General features: G+C 39.8%; 2 protein-coding genes across 2 annotated transcripts; one reads left to right on the plus strand and one right to left on the minus strand.

Moving 5' to 3' along the window:
- Window positions 1–3,554: 3,554 nt before the first annotated feature.
- On the minus strand, window positions 3,555–10,313 carry dscc1 (DNA replication and sister chromatid cohesion 1). The gene is made up of 9 exons (XM_068324331.1): window positions 10,045–10,313; window positions 5,919–6,087; window positions 5,671–5,805; window positions 5,338–5,428; window positions 4,991–5,129; window positions 4,760–4,812; window positions 4,511–4,665; window positions 3,967–4,115; window positions 3,555–3,834 (listed from the first exon to the last, which is right to left on the minus strand). Exons 1-9 carry the CDS (start codon window positions 10,212–10,214, stop codon window positions 3,723–3,725), a joined length of 1,173 nt encoding a protein of 390 aa, XP_068180432.1. The 5' UTR covers window positions 10,215–10,313; the 3' UTR covers window positions 3,555–3,722.
- A 267-nt stretch (window positions 10,314–10,580) lies between these two features.
- mrpl13 (mitochondrial ribosomal protein L13) lies at window positions 10,581–19,975 on the plus strand. Its single transcript, XM_068324152.1, has 7 exons — window positions 10,581–10,691; window positions 11,850–11,973; window positions 12,374–12,467; window positions 12,995–13,055; window positions 14,123–14,209; window positions 15,752–15,873; window positions 19,360–19,975. Exons 1-7 carry the CDS (start codon window positions 10,665–10,667, stop codon window positions 19,382–19,384), a joined length of 540 nt encoding a protein of 179 aa, XP_068180253.1. The 5' UTR covers window positions 10,581–10,664; the 3' UTR covers window positions 19,385–19,975.
- Window positions 19,976–20,016: the final 41 nt, after the last annotated feature.

Genomic DNA, 20,016 nt, shown 5'->3' on the forward strand with positions numbered 1-20,016 from the left:
ACGTCTTTGGAGTTTCTGAGAAGTTCTGGCTACTCATCCAGAAGATCATTTATGAAGTCAGGCACTTTATGCAAGAAGGTGTAGCTCACAATCTCCATTCCACTTCATCATAAAGATGTTTTCTGGGGTTAGACTTCAGGGTTCTTCGGGGTCAGTTACAAAGTAGGCCACTATCATTTAATCTTAGACGAGATTATATTCGAATAAACTTCAACAGTTGTACATTAGGGATCCTGAAGTTTTCCTGATTTGTTAAAGGACATAAGTGTCTCCATACAGGAGTGAGGTTTTCTGTAACCCTAAGCCCAGTCTGAAAACATGATTTGGTGTACTTGGACTTAAGGTTGCATTTCCCCAAAATGATCTCTCATGTTATTGACAACAGCCATAAAAACCTCACATGGCTAGTGGGAAAAAATATGGTATTGTAGCATACCTGGAGTCTTAAGAAAATGAGTTTGAATGCAACTACAGCTGTTTTGACTGATAAAAACAACTCATTTTTAAATCTGAAAGAAGGACAGAGTGGATTTAATCTGCTCAGGAGGCAAAGGTCTTTTGGGGTGCTCTGCCATTTTCTGTAGTGTGGTTTACTGGGGGAGTAGCATCCCAGCAGCTGACAGGCAGAGGCTGGACAAACCATTAGGAAGTCCAGCTCAGTCCTGGGATACACTCTGAAACTTGTGAAGGAGGTGGGGTAAAGGAGCATGACAGCCAAGCTGTCCTCCACGACTCTCACCCCTGTCCAACACACACTTACGGCACTGAGGAGCTCCATTATTGACAGAATGCTACACCCAAAGTGTGTGTCAAAGCGGTATTTCAGGCCATTCCTTCCTGCAGCTGTCAGACTCCACAACAAAAACTGACGACAATTTTTATACTTTTTGTACTTGCTGTCTCAGTTTTATGCACTTTTTATACTTTTACCAGCTTTATTGATGATGGAATTTTCTCTTTTGGGACTAAAGGAGTATTACAACTTTCCTTAACCAAAGTGTAAAATGATGGAGCCCAGGTTTTAGTGAATGTCCTGCGCCAGAAATGATGCTCAGAGAGAGACACACATATTATCCAGTTGTTGGCTGTATAAATTGTGGCAAGAACGTAGGACTTCATACCAATAACCTACTGTATATTCTGTATTCAATTTAGAGTCGCTCGACAACGCCACCTAGTGGCGATGAAATGAAAAAGGACAGGTTCGATCAGACGCCTTTGACAGACAACACACGTGATACAACACACGTTTAATATATATAATTAATTTTAAAATAAAATAGCCCAGTGTTATTGAAGTGGAATAAAATGGACATGCAGTAAGTCACTGGTTGTTCACCAGTCCACCATTAATGACCGCGCTGACAAAAAGTAAAAGTCTGTACAGCACATGGACACAATGGTATAAAGCCTAAAAGCACACCGTTTAAGGAAGCAAACGAAAAGAAATAAGAATAGTAAACAACTACAAAGCACAATAAATAAGTTAATCAACACAATAAAAGCATTTATCAATGTATGGATTACATACTGTACATTCAATGTCAGGGGTGTATGCGCACCGTGCAACAGACAAACCAATGATGGTGCCGGGACACGATGCTGAGAACCTGCCAGCGGCAATCTTGGTAAAAACGTTCAATACCATCTAAATGCTGGTCCTGAATGAGTCTACTGTTGATCAGAGCCTCAAACTGAGATGAGAAGAAAAAGGACCGGACATCCAGATACCCCCCCCCCCACCTCAGCGCGCCGCATTACCACAACCTGTCTGCAAAGTACGCACACCTCAAGATCACTTTCCAGGTCTGTTCTGCGACAGACCAAATCAAAACCGCCGAGAGATTCAAAGCCACAAGCCGGCCTACCTTCAGGAATGGAGCCGCACAATGAATGGACTGGATCCACACACCCCAGCAGCAGAACAGGGACACACAGCCAGCTCCAGACAGAGTGGGGCAGATCCATCAGACCTGACTCAGCTCAGGTGCGCCTGAGGGGGGGGGCAACACGATGTCTGTGATAAAGGTGTATTTTTGTGTATTTATTTGTTATTTTGCTATTGCTAGCTCAGTGTAATGTAAAATAAATGTAACTGCTCCTTAATTTTAAATTACTGAATTTATTACTTATTCAAGTTACAAACATTACAGATACACAGAAAAATAGTTGTGAGTGCTGCTGTTATCACATAAATCCTTTTGTCAGGTTATCAAACTCATATAACTCCATCAATCAACGATCGAATTATTCAAGTGAATAAAGAAAAATAACATCGAACACAAGTTAGGACATTAACTTTGTTCAAAATGATTTTGTCAAAGTTAAAATGGGCTTAATTACTTTATTGTGGGACATGTAGTTTTTGGTCAAAGCACAGTTTTGACCTATTTATTTTTAGACACTCTGACCTTTAATGCTTTTGAAGGCCACATAAAATGATGTGGTCACATTTGGCCCACCCTTTTTCATATTTTTCCATTAGATATGTGCGTCCCCGGACTGTCTACAGACTAAGAGGAAACATTGTCTGCCTGATACAAGCAGTCAGATTTTCAATTCTATGAGGCCACAGGGCCTCATACATCCATCAAGTCTGCCCATTCAATCCTTTTCAGTTTGATGCTTATACATATCAAACAATAATAAAATGCCATTTAATAAGCACCATCTGAGCATTTGCAACATGTTTTGTCTAAATGCGTTCACTACAGCATTAACTGCCGTTGATCATATATGTACTGATGTAAAGAAACACCCAAGAGACATTGAAAGGATTAGATGGGAGAGGACTACACAACCAGCTGGTGACAAGGTGCATTAAGACTCATTAAAATGAATTCAAAGAAAAGAGGAAGTGAAAAAATTATAATCTTGTTGGCACCATGTAGACCAACTCATCAGTTACAATAGACACACGTTCATCTGGAATCTCTTTACCCTGTGAACTGACACCAGTAATTATACGCTCCAGATGGGCGATGTCAGGATGAGTCAGCCAGACAAAGTCATGTTGGAAACACAGATGGTTCTGTAAGTGTGTTGAATCAAAGCTGTGCAATTTTAAGCTGGCATTCATTAAAACCTTCATTTCAGTAAGACAGGAAAAACACATTGTGTTCAACACTCAGTTGCATAGACATGTTGGAAATAAAGATTAACTTATCTTAAAATGGGGCATTTTTATTTTAATTACCTCTGTAACAATTTATATGAGCTTTAAGACAAATAAAAATTTTAAAACCATAGTTACACATCTATGTAAGTTTCTAAGGCATCAATTTACTGTATAGAATTTGAAATGTTGAATTTCAGACCCTTACTTTTTAATAAACTTACATTTACAGTGTTTTTTTCATATTTAAAGGTAGTATGATCAGATTTTACTGCTTTGTTAATATACTCATGTTATACTACTACATTTGTTTTATTGGGGGATGAAAAATGTGCTATTTCTTCAACTCTGGTTACTTAATGACAACACATGTGACTATATAATGACAAATTTTATTTTGATATTAACATGTGAACTTTTTTTACAATCAAAGCAATGACAAAAGTAATATTTAGTTAAAATGATGAAACTAAGTAGTTATCAAAATCACAAACTATGAGTTACTGAAACCTATTGAATGCGTTATCATGACAGACAGGTATTCATGAACAATATACATCATCACATGAATTAAAAGTCAATGTTATCAACTGACAGACAACAACGTTCATGGAGCCACCGGCCTTCTGGAGTTAAAAACCTTTATCCCATTTTGCATTGAAGATCGAGCATGTTTGGTCAGAAGGGCTCCAGCGGTCTGTTTCTCTCCACACAGGTCTCTGAATGAACGCAACAAGGACAAGTGTAACACAGTTTCAATGGTGATTATAACCATAAAAATTCAACAAGACAGAATAATGCACTTGGATTTCATTTCAATTATGGAAATTTCTGAAAAGTATGGCATTTACTGTATGTATGGTGTGATGTCATCTTCTGTCCATTTCTCTCTGAGAGTGAAGAGATGGTTGAAGCGTTCTAGCGTGTCCTCTGGGAGATCCTCGACCCTGAGCAGGCAGATAGTCTGTGGCTGGGAGGTGCGGTCCAGCAGGGCAACACTCTGGAAGAGTAAAAACATTGTCAGCACATGTAGGTAAGTTTCTCTGGGGAACTCTTATTCGACCATGACTATTCAAGGCTACTCTGAAAACAGATTGAGTTCAAAGACTAATAAATCCAGATTATGTAGATTTTAGTATTTCTTGAAAATTTAAGAAAACAGTATCTGCCACAAATCAGCTAGAGTAATCATCTCCAAAAGCTGTTTTCAAGGTGTGTACAACGAAGCAATTACTTGATTTTATTCATATGTTATTTATTAGGCAAATGTTTCCTCTCATATCTAAAAGGTATCATTTGACTACCTGTACCCAAAAGGCATATTCTGTAGTGTTATCACATCAAAGAGTAGAAAAAAACAAGTGTAGGAAGCCTCTGTATAAGAGAGGGGATAACCTTTAGCTGCTCCAGTCTTGTGTTCATTCCTTCTGGGACGCTCTGCTGCCAGACTTCCTGAAACTCCCTCAGGTTGAATTTAACAGCATTCTGCAGCAGCAGCAGTGCCATCGCCCGGCACACTTTATCCTCATGCAGTGCATAAAAAACTACGTCTATGGAGAAAAATAATGATTGAAATATTGTAGTGCTATGTAGGATCTTCCAGCAATTTTTGGCTTTGAATCTTTATAGATTCTTTTTCCTTACCATTTTCTGTGTAACGTTTCCCATAGCAGTTCAAACAATGTTCAATCATTTCCCTGAGAAAAACAGAAGAGTGAGTGGTAACTGTTTGCTAATGTGTTTTTAATAAGACTTTTGTGATCATAGTAGAGTCTAATGTTAAGCATCAATATTGCTAAAACAACGAACTACTTTAAACTGTTAATGTTTTGTTTATCTTGTTGTGTTAGCTTAAAGGTTGTGATACAAGCTTACTTTGGTTCCAGCGGGGATAACTCATCTAAACTGGTTTGAAGGGGAACCCTGCTGAAGGACCATGACTCAGAATCCACCAACTGGGTCACGTGACCAAGCAGCTTCATCTCATAATCAAAGTCCAGCACACGCCAATGGCCTGGAAACACAAAGACATATTCTGTGAATAGTCAAGAATAGAGAGGTTAGAGATGGAAAAACATGACCTTTCAATGGCAACTGTCTGCCAATACGTTGTAAGGGATTTCAACCTACAATGTAAATACTTTCTCATTTTTATCTTGTAAATATATGTGCATATGCACAGATGTACAAATATTTATTACTCAAACAATGTCATTATTTACCGTCTATCTGACAGGCATGGATGGTCTCCAAGTGATTCTTTATCTCCTTTTCACTAGCCTGGACCCGCTCCAACAGATCCTGCATTGTGTACTGGGAACATTTGAAACTAGTCATAAGATTTAAACCAGTTAACAGATGTAAATGATCCCATTTATTTTAGTCACTGGTAAAGCTTTGTTCTTCCCCCTTATAGATGCCTGAATATAGTGGCGGACTCATAACACAGGTGCTATATATAGAGTGTAAGAGTCAGGGATTAACATTAATATCTTGAAGTTGTATACAGTCTGACAGGATATCATGATTAATCACAACACTGAGTATATTTATACCCTGTTTTCCATATTTTCCTCCTGCCCTCCTATAGCAGGTCCTTCATAAGGATTTTCCATTAAGAGCTTCTTGAGTTTCTTCAGTTTAGGGCGTTGTTTCCTCAGTTCCCAGTAGCTGTTGCAAAATCCCCAAATCTACAACAGAGGCAGGATACAGTTATAGTATGTGTGGCATAAATGTTATCAGCTGTAACATATTCGTACCCAGCAGGTAGGTAAATGTGTATTTATGTGTACCATTTCCATACCTGTGCATGCACCACATGAGATATGTCCTGGCTGTTGTTCAGTTGTTCTGGTGTTCTGCATCCAGGTACAAACAGCAGCAGGTTGGACGTGTCGGCTATTTTCAGATCAAACGTTTTGTCACCACTGCAGAGGACCGCATGCTCGTCCTTGTCCCCTCGAATCACTAGACTGGAAAAGAGAAAAAGACAAAAAAATTTATTAGCAGAAAATACTGTTAGACATTTACATTAAGTGGTTCATAAATTTTATCTATATTCAAACACATTAAAAAGAGAAAACATACGAAATTGGTTAGCATGATTAGTCATATTAATTGATTTATCAAACTAAGCAGGTACATACACACAAAACTGAGAACCATTTTATAAAATGTAACTTGTTGAGACATTTGATTAAAAGGGCTCACTTTACGTTGGATTTTTATTTATCCTTGGTTTATTTTAAATAAATTATCATTCATGTAACATTTTCAAACAGTGCTACTGTTAGATAAAGTATTTTGAATATGTCATTTTGGGCTTTGGGAGAATTGTAATAGACTTGTTGCAAAATTTTTGACATTAAAACAGACTAAACATTTGTAGCCGCAAGAGGGCACAAGTCAGTGTCTTATTGTGCCGGTCCCAAGCCCGGATAAATACAGAGGGTTGTGTCAGGAAGGGCATCCAGCGTAAAACTTTTGCCAAACCAAGGATTCGAATCAAACCTATGACTTTCATACCGGATCAGTCGAGGCCTGGGTTAACAACGACCGCCATCAGCGCTGTTGACCTACAGGGTGCCAGTGGAAATTGGATTACTGTAGGTCGAAGAAGGAGAAGAGGAAAGTGCGTTCACGCGAAGAAAGGGAAGAAGAGCGCCAAGAGTATAGGACTGAGAATAGGGACGTTGAATGTTGGAACTATGACAGGAAAAGGTAGAGAGTTGGTTGACATGATGCAGAGGAGGAAGGTAGACATACTGTGTGTCCGGGGGACCAGGTGGAAAGGTAGCAAGGTTAGAAGTTTAGGAGCAGGGTTCAAGTTGTTCTATCATGGTATAGATGGGAAGAAAAATGGAGCAGGAGTTATCTTGAAGGAGGAGTTTGTTAGGAATGTCCTGGAGGTAAAAAGAGTGTCAGATAGAATGATAAGTCTGAAGCTAGAAATAGAAGGTTAGTCACTCATTTTCATATTAACACCGCTACATCCGCCGCAGCGGGTCACGGAGAGCTGGAGCCTATCCCAGTGGCATAGGGCGTGAGGCAGGGGACACTCCGGGCACGACGCCAGTGCACCTCGGAGCCACACAAAAAGACATACAACCACTCACACACACACTCACTCCTGCGGGCAATTTGGGACCGGCCAATCAACCTGAAGTGCATGCTTTTGGAGGTGGGAGGAAGCCGGAGAACCCGGAGAGAACCCACGCAGACACGGGGAGAGCATGCGAACTCCGCACAGAGCGGGACTCGAACCCGGGTCCGCCGTGTTATGAGGCGACAGGCGACAGCCGTGTTGTGAGGCGACAGCGCTAACCACTGCACCACTGAGCTAGAGGAGAAGGAGAAATTCTGGTTGGACTTTGATGAAGTGATGCAGAGAATGCCTAGAAGTGAGAGAGTTGTCATTGGTGCAGACTTCAATGGACATGTTGGTAACATGCAGGTAACAGAGGTGATGAGGAGGTGATGGGCAGGTTTGGTATCCAGGAGAGGAACGCAGGACAGATGGTAGTTGACTTTGCAAAAAGGATGGAAATGGCTATAGTGAATACTTTCTTACAGAAGAGGCAGGAACATAGGGTGACCTATAAGGGTGGAGGTAGGAGCACACAGGTAGACTACATCTTGTGTAGATGGTGTAATCTGAAGGAGATCAGTGACTGCAAAGTAGTGGTAGGTGAGAGTGTAGCCAAACAGCATAGGTGTGTAGGATGACTCTGGTGGTGAGGAAGATAAAGAGGACAAAGGCAGAGCAGAAGACGAAATGGTGGAAACTAAAAAAGGAAGAGTGTTGCATGACTTTTAGGAAGGAGTTAAGACAGGCTCTGGGTGGTCAGGAGGTGCTTCCAGATGACTGGACAACTACAGCTAATGTGATCAGGGAGACAGGTAGGAGAGTACTTGGTGTGTCATCTGGAAGGAAAGTAGATAAGGAGACTTGGTGGTGGAATGAGGAGGTACAGGAGTGTAAACAGAGAAAGAGGTTAGCTAAGAGGAACTGGGACACTGAGAGGACTGAGGAGAGTAGACAGGAGTACAGGGAGATGCAGCGTAAGGTGAAGGTAGAGGTAGCAAAGGCCAAACAAGAAGCTTATGATGACTTGTATGCTAGGTGGGACAGTAAGGAGGGAGAGACTGATCTATACAGGTTGGCAAGACAGAGACAGAGATGGGAAGGACGTGCAGCAGGTTAGGGTGATTAAGGATAGGGACGGAAGTCTATTGACAGGTGCCAGTAGTGAGATGGGAAGATGGACAGAGTACTTTGAAGAGTTGATGAACGTGGAAAATGAGAGAGAACAAAGACTAGAAGAGGTGACTGTTGTGGACCAGGAAGTAGCAAAGATTAGTCAGGAGGAAGTGAGGAGGGCACTGAAGAGGATGAAGAGTGGAAAGGCAGTCGGTCCTGATGATATACCTGTAGAGGTTTGGAAGTGTCTAGGAGAGGTGGCAGTAGGGATTCTGACTGGGTTGTTCAACAGGATCTTGATAGTGAGAAGATGACTGAGGAATGGAGGAGTAGTGTGCTGGTGCCCATTTTTAAGAACAAGGGACATGTGCAGAGTTGTGGCAACTACAGAGGAATAAAGCTGATGAGCCATACAATGAAGTTATGGGAGAGAGTAGTGGAAGATACACTAAGGGTAGAAGTGAGCATTTGTGAGCAGCAGTATGGTTTCATGTCAAAAAAAGAGTACTACAGATGCAGTATTTGCTTTGAGGATGTTGATAGAGAAGTACAGAGAAGGCCAGAGGGAGCTGCATTGTGTTTTTCTAGATCTGGAGAAAGCTTATGACAGGGTGCCCAGAGAGGAACTGTGGTATTGTATGAAGAAGTCTGGAGTGGCAGAGAAGTATGTTAGAACGGTGCAGGACATGTATGAGGACTGTAAGACAGTGGTGAGGTGTGCTGTAGGTGTGACAGAGGAGTTCAAGGTGGAGGTGGGACTGCATCAGGGATCAGCTCTGAGCCCCTTCTTGTTCGCTATGGTGATGGACAGGCTGACAGACGAGGTTAGACAGGAATCTCCATGGACTATGATGTTTGCAGATGAATTGTGATCTGCAGTGAGAGCAGGGAACAGGTGGAGGAGAAACTAGAGAGGTGGAGGTTTGTCCTGGAAAGGAATGAAGGTTAGCCGCAGTAAGACAGATTACATGTGTGTGAATAAGAGGGACCCAAGTGGAAGAGTGAGGTTACAGGGAGAAGAGATCAAGAAGGTGGAGGATTTTAAGTACTTAGGGTCAACAGTCCAGAGCAATGGAGAGTGTGGAAAAGAGAGGAAGAAGCGTGTACAGGCAGGATGGAACGGGTGGAGGAAAGTGTCAGGTGTGATGTATGATAGAAGAGTTTCAGCTAAAATGAAAGGAAAGGTGTACAAAACTGTGGTGAGACCAGCCATGTTGTTTGGTCTAGAGACAGTGTCACTGAGGAAAAGACAGGAGACAGAGCGAGAGGTAGCAGAGATGAAGATGCTGAGGTTCTCTCTGGAAGTGACCAGGAAGGATAGGATCAGGAATGAGTACATCAGAGGGACAGCATGTTAGAGGTTTTGGAGATAAAGTCAGAGAGGCCAGACTGAGATGGTTTGGACATGTCCAGAGGAGAGATAGTGAATATATTGGTAGAAGGATGCTAAATTTTGAACTGCCAGGCAGGAGGCCTAGAGGAAGACCAAAGAGGAGGTTTATGGATGTAGTGAAAGAGGACATGAAGGTAGTTGTTGTGAGAGAAGAGGATGCAGAAGACAGGGTTGGATGGAGGCAATTGATTCGCTGTGGCGACCCCTGAAGGGAAAAGCCGAAAGGAAAAGAAGAAAACGGACTAAACATTTACTCTACGGATTAAATAACACTTAAAAGGGACAATACGTACAACTACAATGCAAAATATGCACAATGCAAAGTTATTTCTTTACCTTTGCCCAGCTTCAATGTGTTTGCACAGCACGTCGTCCAATTCCATCAAGCAGTAATCCGCAGATGAAACACTTTCCCCAAAGGACAGACAGTGAATTGTCTTCTGTAGATCTTCCTCCTTCAGTTTGGCTATCTCCAGGGTGGCCTGAACCTCCTCTAAAGTTCTCATTCTGGGACGGTAGATGCAGATGGATAATGTTCTGATGAACAAACTACCCGTCTAGAGTATAAAACCAGTCGGAACTAGACTGTCAAATTTCCCCGCTCTCTTTCTGGCATAAAACGGAAACTGCAGGATGTCCGGTGTGGTGCGAAGTCAAAATAGCACCGGGTAGAAACTACAACTCAAACCAAAAATTTTATATTTGCACGTACATTTATGGTAAGATTTTTATTTTCTTTAAAATCTACTATCATTCAGTGAAATATATGTAGAGAATTACAGCAAGTCTTGCAACGTGATGTGAGAAGATCTGATATTTTATTGTTCCTAAACACTTAATATAGGAACAATAAAATTTCACATCTTGTTTTACCCGAGATAAATCATCAAAAAAAATCCGTGACCCACGCCGAGGGTCGAACGTTTTGAGGATGTGTAATTGTTTTTGACATCGAAATGTCGAGTTTCTCCAGATCTGCCCAGGTAACCATATACGTGCTTGAAACAATGTTGTTATTATATGTTAGTGTCCCATTTGTTTTCACGAATGATGACGGTATGTATCCATTTTGCTAACGAAGGTATCTAGAGCTAGCGCGAACACAAAGGTGACAATTTAAACAGAAGTAACAAGTCGATTTCCTGCAGAAGATAGAAACCTTGTTAAAAGCTTGTTAACCGCTATTACCATGTTTTATATCCTTTTTAAATGATCACGTAGCGCCATAACACAAATTTTTCAAATTTACAATGAATAATATCTAAATTATTTTGTATTTGTGCCTCTTTTCTGTGTTGTCAAGCATTTGAAGTTAAGTGAGAGTGCGAGTGTATGAGCGGCAGTAGTTGAGTCCAGTGGCAGCTGGCAGTGGGAGGTGTCAGCTCACTTCCCGAGGACTGTTGGGGTGCCCTTGAGCAAGGAAAAATAATATTTTTTTTCCCGAGAGGGATTAATAGAGTACATTTACTCTTTTGATTCTTGTTCAAGAATCAGAATTGATTTTAACTATTTCAGAGGTATGAATGACTTAGACACTTCTACGAACTTGTGGTGTGTCAAAGGTGTCCTGTGTTCTGTGTTGAGTCAATTGCTTGTGTTCAGTCAGTGGGCAGTTTAATTAACACATATTTTGCTTATTTTCTCACTATTTTTTGGTTTTGAAATGTGAGTTCCATTTTGAGTGAATTTCTTTTGGATTTTATGTGAACGTGATTATCTCGTAATTTGGCTTTTGTGAGTTAACAAACATTTTTGTGAGGAACAATATGAGCTACAAAGGAAGGGAATACAAATGTTCCCTGAAGTTCCAGTGTTGTGGATGATGGAGGAAAAGATGTTGCAATTAACACCAATGATTACGTTGTTGTTATCCAAAGAACATGAGCAGGACCATGAAAGTGTGGCAGTTTGAGTTCATGCATTTCACATTTCTCCACAATTGCATGTCTTTAGGCCTTTGTGTGTGTGTGTGTGTGTGTGTGTGTGTGTGTGTGTGTGTGTGTGTGTGTGTGTGTGTGTGCCAGTTTCAAATGTTTGTGTGGAAAAAAAGAATTAGGAGTTAATGAAGTTGTTCATGTCCTTCTTCTGATGACATTTCATTAAGTTTATTTGACCCAAAGCTTCTCTCGTTCTCCTTTCAGCAATGGGCGACATTTGCTCGTTCCTGGTTCCTGATTGATGCCAGGATGCAGCCCCCTGGGAAGATCGCGGCCATGTGTTCTGTTAGATTACAGGGGAAACACAAACCTATATACCATGCATTGAGTGAGTCAGTTCTGCTTGAGAACTTACCATGAACGCAGAGTCATGAGTAATTTTATGATTAAAATATACTATTAATGTTCTTTTTCTTTAATTATTAAACAACATCTTCGGCTTTGTTTCATGTTGCTGTTGTTGTACCGCAGAAAATGCCCACAAGATGGTAGTAGGTTGGTAGGTTTATGAATGGTTTAATTTCTTTCTTACAAATTTAGGTTAAATTGCCTACAATTCTTTCCTACATTTTCTTTTTTTATTCATAATTGGTCTACCAAATAGAATGCTATATTTTTTTGATGTTATCATAGGCGGAACAGTGGTGTCTGTACTTGTCTGTGTTCCTTGTGATCAGCTTTATCATTGCGCTGTAGTCTGAAAATAAACATCTCATTCCTCTTATCAGGTGACTGTGGTGACCATGTGGTTGTAATAAACAGCAAACACATAGCTTTCTCAGGAAACAAATGGGAGCAGAAAGTCTACTCATCACATACAGGGTAAGCACATGCCACTGATATATTACCAGTCTCTTTTTCTTCTCTTTATGGTTTAGTGGCCTCTTGTCACATTTTATGAGAAGGAATGACCCACTAGTGTACCTGCAATCAATAAAGCTTTGTAGTCCTTTAGAAATGTGTTACATTTTTGTTCTGGGCTTCCAGATTTGTGACATACTGTTTGGAATGTATAAGGATGGTTGCTAAATCTAAATGGTCGTATGTAATACAGCACTATGGACACACTGAGGCCTGCATTAGACACTCCTATGTCCTTTAACTGTTTGGTAGTGTTATTTAAGAGATTTTATGTCTCTTTAGCTCAGAAAAAAAAGTGCTTTTAATTTCTGTCATCAAAAATGTTTTGAATAAATGTCTATTATTTTTTTCTTTGTAATTATATTGAATAGCTGAAAACTGAATTCAAAGTTATTTATAAAAACACTTGGCTTAAATATCATCTGATAGTTGTTGGTAGAAGAGTTTTTTTATGCACAATAAGTTTTGATCTCTTTTTTTTCTTGAAGTTATCCGGGTGGATTCAAACAAGTCACAGCTGCCCAGCTGCACCACAAAGATCCTAAAGCTGTAAGTGTCTTCGGTCGAATGTTGTTGTTTTTTAAAAATTATTACTACTAAAAGGGAATTCTAAAATTTAAAATAATCCACTGCCACCATGGGTTCTAACAATATTTAGCCCACATTCTTGGAGGTTATTCTATGTTCCATGTTTTTCACAGAGAAGATGTTTCCTAATTTGGAATTTATCCCCTATGAAGGTTAATGTGAGATGCAGAGACCAGGGAATAATCAGCAGCGGATGTGTGCTTGTGATGGTGGAGCTCTCTCTGTCGTGAATGTCATTTCAAGTCTTGATGTGTCCTACACATTACCGGACTTCTGTTGTACAAAGAAAGAAGAATGAAAATTTTTTTAATTTTGAAGAATAGTTCTAAACACATAAAACATACTTACATATGACAGAAAGATAATTTCTTACGGAGACTTGTTTCTTGTGATTGTTTATCCAACCTTTTTTCTCAGTATAATCCTTGTTAATCATTTTGCATTAAGTGTTTTCATACAAATGAGAGGACAATGCGGTGTTTGACCTGAAAAGTAACCTCTTAGGTCAGGATTTGAAAGGACCAAGAATATTGAGAACCATTTAATATGAGCACTATATGTTTAGGCTTTGTGGATTTTTTAGTGTATTATTTGTGCACTCATGAAACACTGTCAACTGCTGTTGTCATGAAGCTGAAACCCGTACAAGTTTCAGAACTGTACTTTGCAACCCAAGACTGTCATTTGCTGTGCTTTGTACAGGCTTCAGTACAGCTGGTGGCCACAGACGTGTGTCCTGATGGTGCTTTAGTTAAAATGACGCTTGCAGGGTTGACGAGCAGAGCGAGAGAGAGAGTTGACAGATGAACAATTTGTTAGCAATGTCTGTCCAAATTCTCTCTCCAGTATGTCTGTCCAACGTCTCAGCCCTGTTAGTCTTTCCAAGTCAAACCCACATTTCTGCAACCAGCCTTGTGTTGAAATACAAATTCGAAAATAAATTAAAACAAGTACCGGTATGTAATCTTGCTTTAGTTTAGACCTTTTTTTTTTCTAAATGTTAACCCTTACATTCTCCTTCTTTCCAGATTGTAAAGTTAGCAGTGTACGGCATGCTTCCCAGGAATCTGCTCCGCCGCACTATGATGCAGCGATTACACATTTTTTCAGAAGACGTAAGTCAGATTTCTCCTCATCTCTACAAGCGGATGAGTCTTCAGACCAACATTTTTACACCTTAATCATCCCAGCTTGTACAAAGCAAGTTTTATTTGGACAGCACTCAGTAGTCCTGCTTGTGCAGCTGTAGTTGTAGTGCCTTCATGTACAAACATGCATTGTGTATGACCACAACCTCCAAGATACGTCCCAGACCTAGTAACTGCCAACTGCACATGTTGGGGGTTTCAAATGCAGGTCTGTACTAGAAAACAAACAAAAGAATGACATTATCTAAGTCGATGGGATCTCTCTGGAAATGAACCATGACAAAATGACAAATCTTGATGCACGTGAAATATACATATAATTTCCTAATTAATCTTTGCTTTGGAGTATCAAATACAGGATTTGCCAACATTGCAGCTCAGTGAAATTTGAATAATATTTGTTTATATTTTCATGTTGTGTACAAAAAGGTGTATTAAATAAGCGATCTAGCTGCCAGTAAAATAAGGTAGGAGAAAAAATTTGCTCATTTCCTTTTAGTCTGTTATTTTCTTTAGTTTCTAGTTTAGATCTTGGATAAAAGGTTTCCAGTGCACCTTTATCCAAATGAGGACTGAAATGTTCATGCATAGTCATGCCCATATGGGATCCTTATGAATTGCATTCAGACCAACCATCCTGATGTTCACTGCTGCATAAACATTCAATTTCTGTTGTCATTATTGGGCATTTTAACAGCAGCACTAATGGTCACTGTTTGTCCTTGGCAGTTCTGCAGGGTCTCTGCCAACAACAATAATGCTGTATTTTCTTTTATTTCTTTGGAGATTCTGTTTCCTCTTGATTCCTAATAGCAAACTTGGTATTACAGTCAATGCAGAGCACTGTCAGCACTTTAGCCGGCATTAAGTTGTTATAGTTTTAAATGGTATTAAACCATAAAACACATCAAAGCTTCTGAAATGAAGTGAAACTAAGAAGTGCTTCAAAGGCTCTTCATTGACCTTCTACACTTTCCAGCATAATAACTGGATGTAACTCCACTCCACTGATGTACATTAAAAAAATTTAAAAAAAAATTAACGATGAAGTCACCTGACTTTCAGTTTGGCTCTAACTTGATATCAAGCAGCAGCCTTGGTAATGAGCAGTGTGCATCCCTGATTACAAACAGATGGGCTTCCTGGGTTCAGCAAATGTTTGCAGTCCCCGTCTCCAGTTCTGAGCAAAATGATTTTGAGAGTTTGATGTGTTTTCATCGCTATGTTTGTCTTTAAGTTGGAACTATATGCTAGTTTTTACATAAATCCTGTGGCTCACATCCACCTGTAATGAGCATTAATGATAATGGCTGTCTGACCAGGAGAGTCTTTGAGCCAAATATCTGAACTACTTTAGTGGTGTAAGAGGAACATTTTTTTACTCTTGCCTGCTTCATCATCTCACCTCTTTTCAATTATCATTCCCCTCTTGGTTTATCGTATTTTTCCTGAATGTCTTGTCCTGCCTACATTTTTGATTTCCAATGTCTGCTCCGTTTCTTCTGCTAGGAGCTGCCAGACGCTATCCGAGAAAACCTGACAGAGGAGCTACGTCAGCCCAGAGAAATACCCAGGAAACTTAGCGAGTACACGCAGGAGGAGATCGACGCCTTCCCCCAGCTGTGGACACCGTAAGTAGAAACATGTACAGACACTGTCTATAAACACACACACACACAGAACCAAGGCATCCCGCAACACCCCTGAATTCTAAATTTTACCCTGACTTACTTGCATAGGTCAAAGATCAAAGCTAGTGCTACACTGGCCTTCTCCCTCGTCTTTCTATCTTATCCGGTACCCTGTCATAGTCATAGTCCACTTTATTGTCAAATGTACCATATATGAGTGTACAAAAGTTGAAATTTGACCTTGACCTACTTTTTCAAGGTCATCATCTCATTTTCATCCCCTTTGCTGCGGGATTAATGTGCTTTTTGTTTCATCTTCATCTTCATTTTTGTTTCATCTTTCTATCTGCAACGGTTACGGAGATATTTGGTGGAAAAACGAACGAGTGGACGAACACACGTCCATTCAATTACGTCCCCTGTGTTTAAGCGACACTGTGTTGGGAATTCTGATAGCTGACCTCAGCTATAAAAGCTGTCTACAGTTTGCATGCTGTAGTTGCTAAAAAGAAATGCATGACAGAATAAATCTCTTACAGAGAAAATATACTTCAATGACCATTTTTATGTTTATGATGAAATTCCCGCCCTGTTTCTTCCAGGTAAATGGATTTTTTTAGTTCCCAGAGTGTTTTATAAGTGTCTCACTTGGGGAATAATAAATTTACCTGTTGGAAGAGCTGTCAGACTTTTGTCTCGCACTGAAGAGAAACTACCAGAAGGGGGCGACGTTTATCTGATCACTGTCACACAGTACTGCTCATTTACTAATCCTAGAACAGACTGTTTCCTGAGGTAGCATTGATTGCTTGTAATTGCTTGTTTTATCTTGAAAAAGGGAAAGAACACTGTTGGTGTCCAGCAGGTAGTGCAGTGTTCACCAGAACAGATTGCATCATTCCATGTTACATTGTGTGTTTACATAGATAAAAATTATTGTAATGCTTTCTATATTCCAAACTGACACTTTTTTTACACAGGAACAAATATAAAATATTTAATTTATATTAAATGTGATTTTTTTTATACCATTGACATCCAAGTAACTTTAGTGTTAATGCTTGTTGGCTCAAACCAAGAGGTGTCATCAGTAACTGTCATTATGCACATAGAACCCTCTAAGGTAGAATACTGTTGATACTACTCCTGCATGAAGTCTGTTACAGGAAGACAAAAAAATCTGACTTTCATTTTATGGAGCTAGTTTCTGTGTTTTCATGTATAGAAAAGCTCTTTGTGTGTTTTTCTCTGTGAGGTTTGCTGTTTTTCTCTGACAGCCTCAACCGTTACCTTGGACAGGATTTTGAAACACCGTTGTTCATTATGCTGTTCTCAAACAACCCTGAGTGGTATCGCAATTCATCAAATGACTCATCTCATACTCTTTGGACGTGTCCATAGTTCTTTATTTACCAGAACTTTTTATGTTTCAGTTTAGTTTGGATTTAGGTGCCGAGCCAAGACACTGCCTCCTAATCAGTGAGGAGGGAGTTAGAGGAGGGGAGTGGGAGGGAGAGAGAGAGGGAGGGAGTGAAATGGAAGGACAGGGAGAGAAAGAGCATCTGTTTTTCCCAATAATCATATTCATGGTTTCTGAGTGAAGTGCTTTCCGGTTGGAGATTAGCCTGACATTGTGACCCACGGTTTCTGTCATAATTTCATCCTGTTTCATTCTTCTGGCCTGACCTGTGGTGTACATTATTCAGGGAGCATTCTATCTTCCTCCTGCTCAGCAATAGCTTCAGTGTCAATCAGTCCATCCGGTCACCTGATCATCTGTCGGGTAGATGTTGATCCAGGTCAGGGTTGCTCCTCGTCATCCACAGCAACAGTGACTCATCATCAGCTAAGTGCGCTGTTTGCCGTTGTCATAGCAGTCAAATAAGCTAGCAAAAAATATGTGGTACTTAAAGATAGTTTAGCTTGTTGCTCAATGTTTAGCTGCATCTCTCTAATATACTGTATTGTTCATTCAATAAACCCTGACTCTCCAGGTCATTGTTAGCATTGCCATTTTCCAGTTAACTAGCCAGTTAGCAAAATTATTGTGAAGCATCCTGACAATGTCAGTATGTGATCGACAGTACATGTATTATTATGGAGTCATTTTGCAGGTATATTTAGAAGTATTGATTAGCTGTACAGTAAAGTAAATATCAGTACCACAATAGGACAGCACAATTTGTAAAGTCAAATCAATTAGAAAAAATACCTTACCGGTTAGCTTTCATGCTTCTTTGGTTTTGGTTTTATTTGTAAAGGTTTTAAGAAATCAACTCTTGGATTATCATCCTCCAATCTAATATGCTTGAGATCGGTTTAGAATATTGTAAGTGTTTTAATGTCAACCTTAAAAACCTGAACAGCATTTGTTTCTCTTAACCGTTTCAGTTTTCCTGGAAAAAGCACATGTTGACATTTCTAAATGTTATTTCACTGCTGTGATCCTGATTTACATGGAGCGTAGTTTTTGAGTAGCAGAAGAGATCCAGGCTCTCAGAGAAACCTTTAGAAGTGTGTGATGGAGAAATAGTTTTTAAATCCGTTCGGTATTGATCAGGCGCACTGCAGCCATCATCTGGACAAGGTGCTGGATTGTGATCCTTTGAGGCTGTCTTAGTGTATGTAGATGAAAAGTTTATTATACAATTAAATTATGATATACTGTATGTTATGCTATTTTGACTGAGTTTTTTTAAATGAGAATATAGAGGATTTAGGCATATTGCACTATTGTCATCCTCTCATCATGAATTAATTTTAACAGTTCTTCCCTCTATAAATCACACAAAAATATGGTGAGTTAAAAATGGTCCAGTGGTTTTTCACTTACTGGTTCTCCTCAGCCAGTCGTTGTGTGTGCTCTGGCCTGTCACCGGGTGGTATTCATCCAGGTTCAGTCTTCTTTTATTTATTTATATGTGTGAGTGCACGTATGTACACACACGCGCGCGCGCACACACACACACACATTCACACACACACACACACACATGTATATGTGTGTGAACATGGTGTTAAGGTCTTCCAGGGTGATTTGGTCATTGCCCTTTATTAAAATTCATCGTTAATATTCTGGACCGGCAAAGATTACTTGGGAATATGTGGTGATTTCTCTGCCTGGTCAGACAGCACACACACAACACACACAGGCAGACACCGCCTAGACAGAAAATCAACAACATAAACATACTGCTGCGGAGCTATTACAACTGATAACATTTTTTTAATGTGGTATCAAAACCAATACAGCAAGCCCTGATAATATCTGTCAGCAGCAATCTCTACGTAAAATGAAAGGGGAAAAACACTAAAAGGATTCAGGGTGGGTTCTCATTTTGCAGAGAAAAACGATAAGATCTTTTTTTGTTTCTCATCCGTCATGTTGTTCTGTTTTTTTCCACATGAATTGATTCCCTTTTCCTTTTCCAGACTTTAACCCCCCCCCCCCCTATACTAATGTGTTGCTTTGTGTTTTCTCCACAGACCTGAAGACTTAAGGATCAAATGAAATCAACGTCGTGCCCGACATCACTGAAACTGAAGCGCTTCACATTAATACTACACTGAAAAAAATCTTTCTGTACGACTTATTCATAATATTGAGTGTAAAACAATGAGATATTCTGCTAGTATTGACATCAAGGCTAGACGGGAGAGGTAATGGTACCAGCATCATCAACACAAACTCATTTTACTCCATACACAACATGCCATAATGTAATAGCCTCGCCATCAGTTATATTACCCCTGACCGGCTTTATACAGCAACAGCTCCAGACTCAACCACCGACTGGAGAAAATCAGATTCTGTGGCTTTTCTGATAATACAACTATGACATGATCAGATCCAGCTCACAGAAGAAAAAAAAAAATCACATCTTTGAAGGCTGAAACCTCCTTCTAAAGGTTTGCTGGTTCACCACAGCCCAAATGTGTGTGCTCCTACAATGTTCAGGCCAGTCTAGTGGTTTCAGTAGAAATACTAACTTTTGGTCTGTAAATCCTGAGCAGCTCTTTTTTTCGTTATGAATTCTGTCATTGTGGTTTCAGTGTGAATCAGTTTAGTAAAATTTAATAGGCCAATAAGGAATTTAATAAACCTGCTCTTCTTGAATAGTGTTTTATTTGAATGGTTTTATT

This window comes from Antennarius striatus, chromosome 9 (genome assembly GCF_040054535.1).
Source record: "Antennarius striatus isolate MH-2024 chromosome 9, ASM4005453v1, whole genome shotgun sequence".
In the NCBI taxonomy this organism is placed as follows: Eukaryota; Metazoa; Chordata; class Actinopteri; order Lophiiformes; family Antennariidae; genus Antennarius; species Antennarius striatus.

Bases quoted from the DNA above. Each gene is read 5' to 3' on its own strand.
- mrpl13 (XM_068324152.1), top strand. From the start codon at position 10,665: ATGTCGAGTTTCTCCAGATCTGCCCAG. The intron at 11,974-12,373 runs GTGAGTCAGTTC...TCCTCTTATCAG, and splicing joins ACCTATATACCATGCATTGA to GTGACTGTGGTGACCATGTG. The intron at 13,056-14,122 runs GTAAGTGTCTTC...CCTTCTTTCCAG, and splicing joins ACCACAAAGATCCTAAAGCT to ATTGTAAAGTTAGCAGTGTA.
- dscc1 (XM_068324331.1), bottom strand. From the start codon at position 10,214: ATGAGAACTTTAGAGGAGGTTCAGGCCACCCTGGAGATAGCCAAACTG. The intron at 4,813-4,990 runs GTAAGCTTGTAT...TGTTTTTCTCAG, and splicing joins TTATCCCCGCTGGAACCAAA to GGAAATGATTGAACATTGTT. The intron at 4,116-4,510 runs GTTATCCCCTCT...TTACTCTTCCAG, and splicing joins CAAGACTGGAGCAGCTAAAG to AGTGTTGCCCTGCTGGACCG.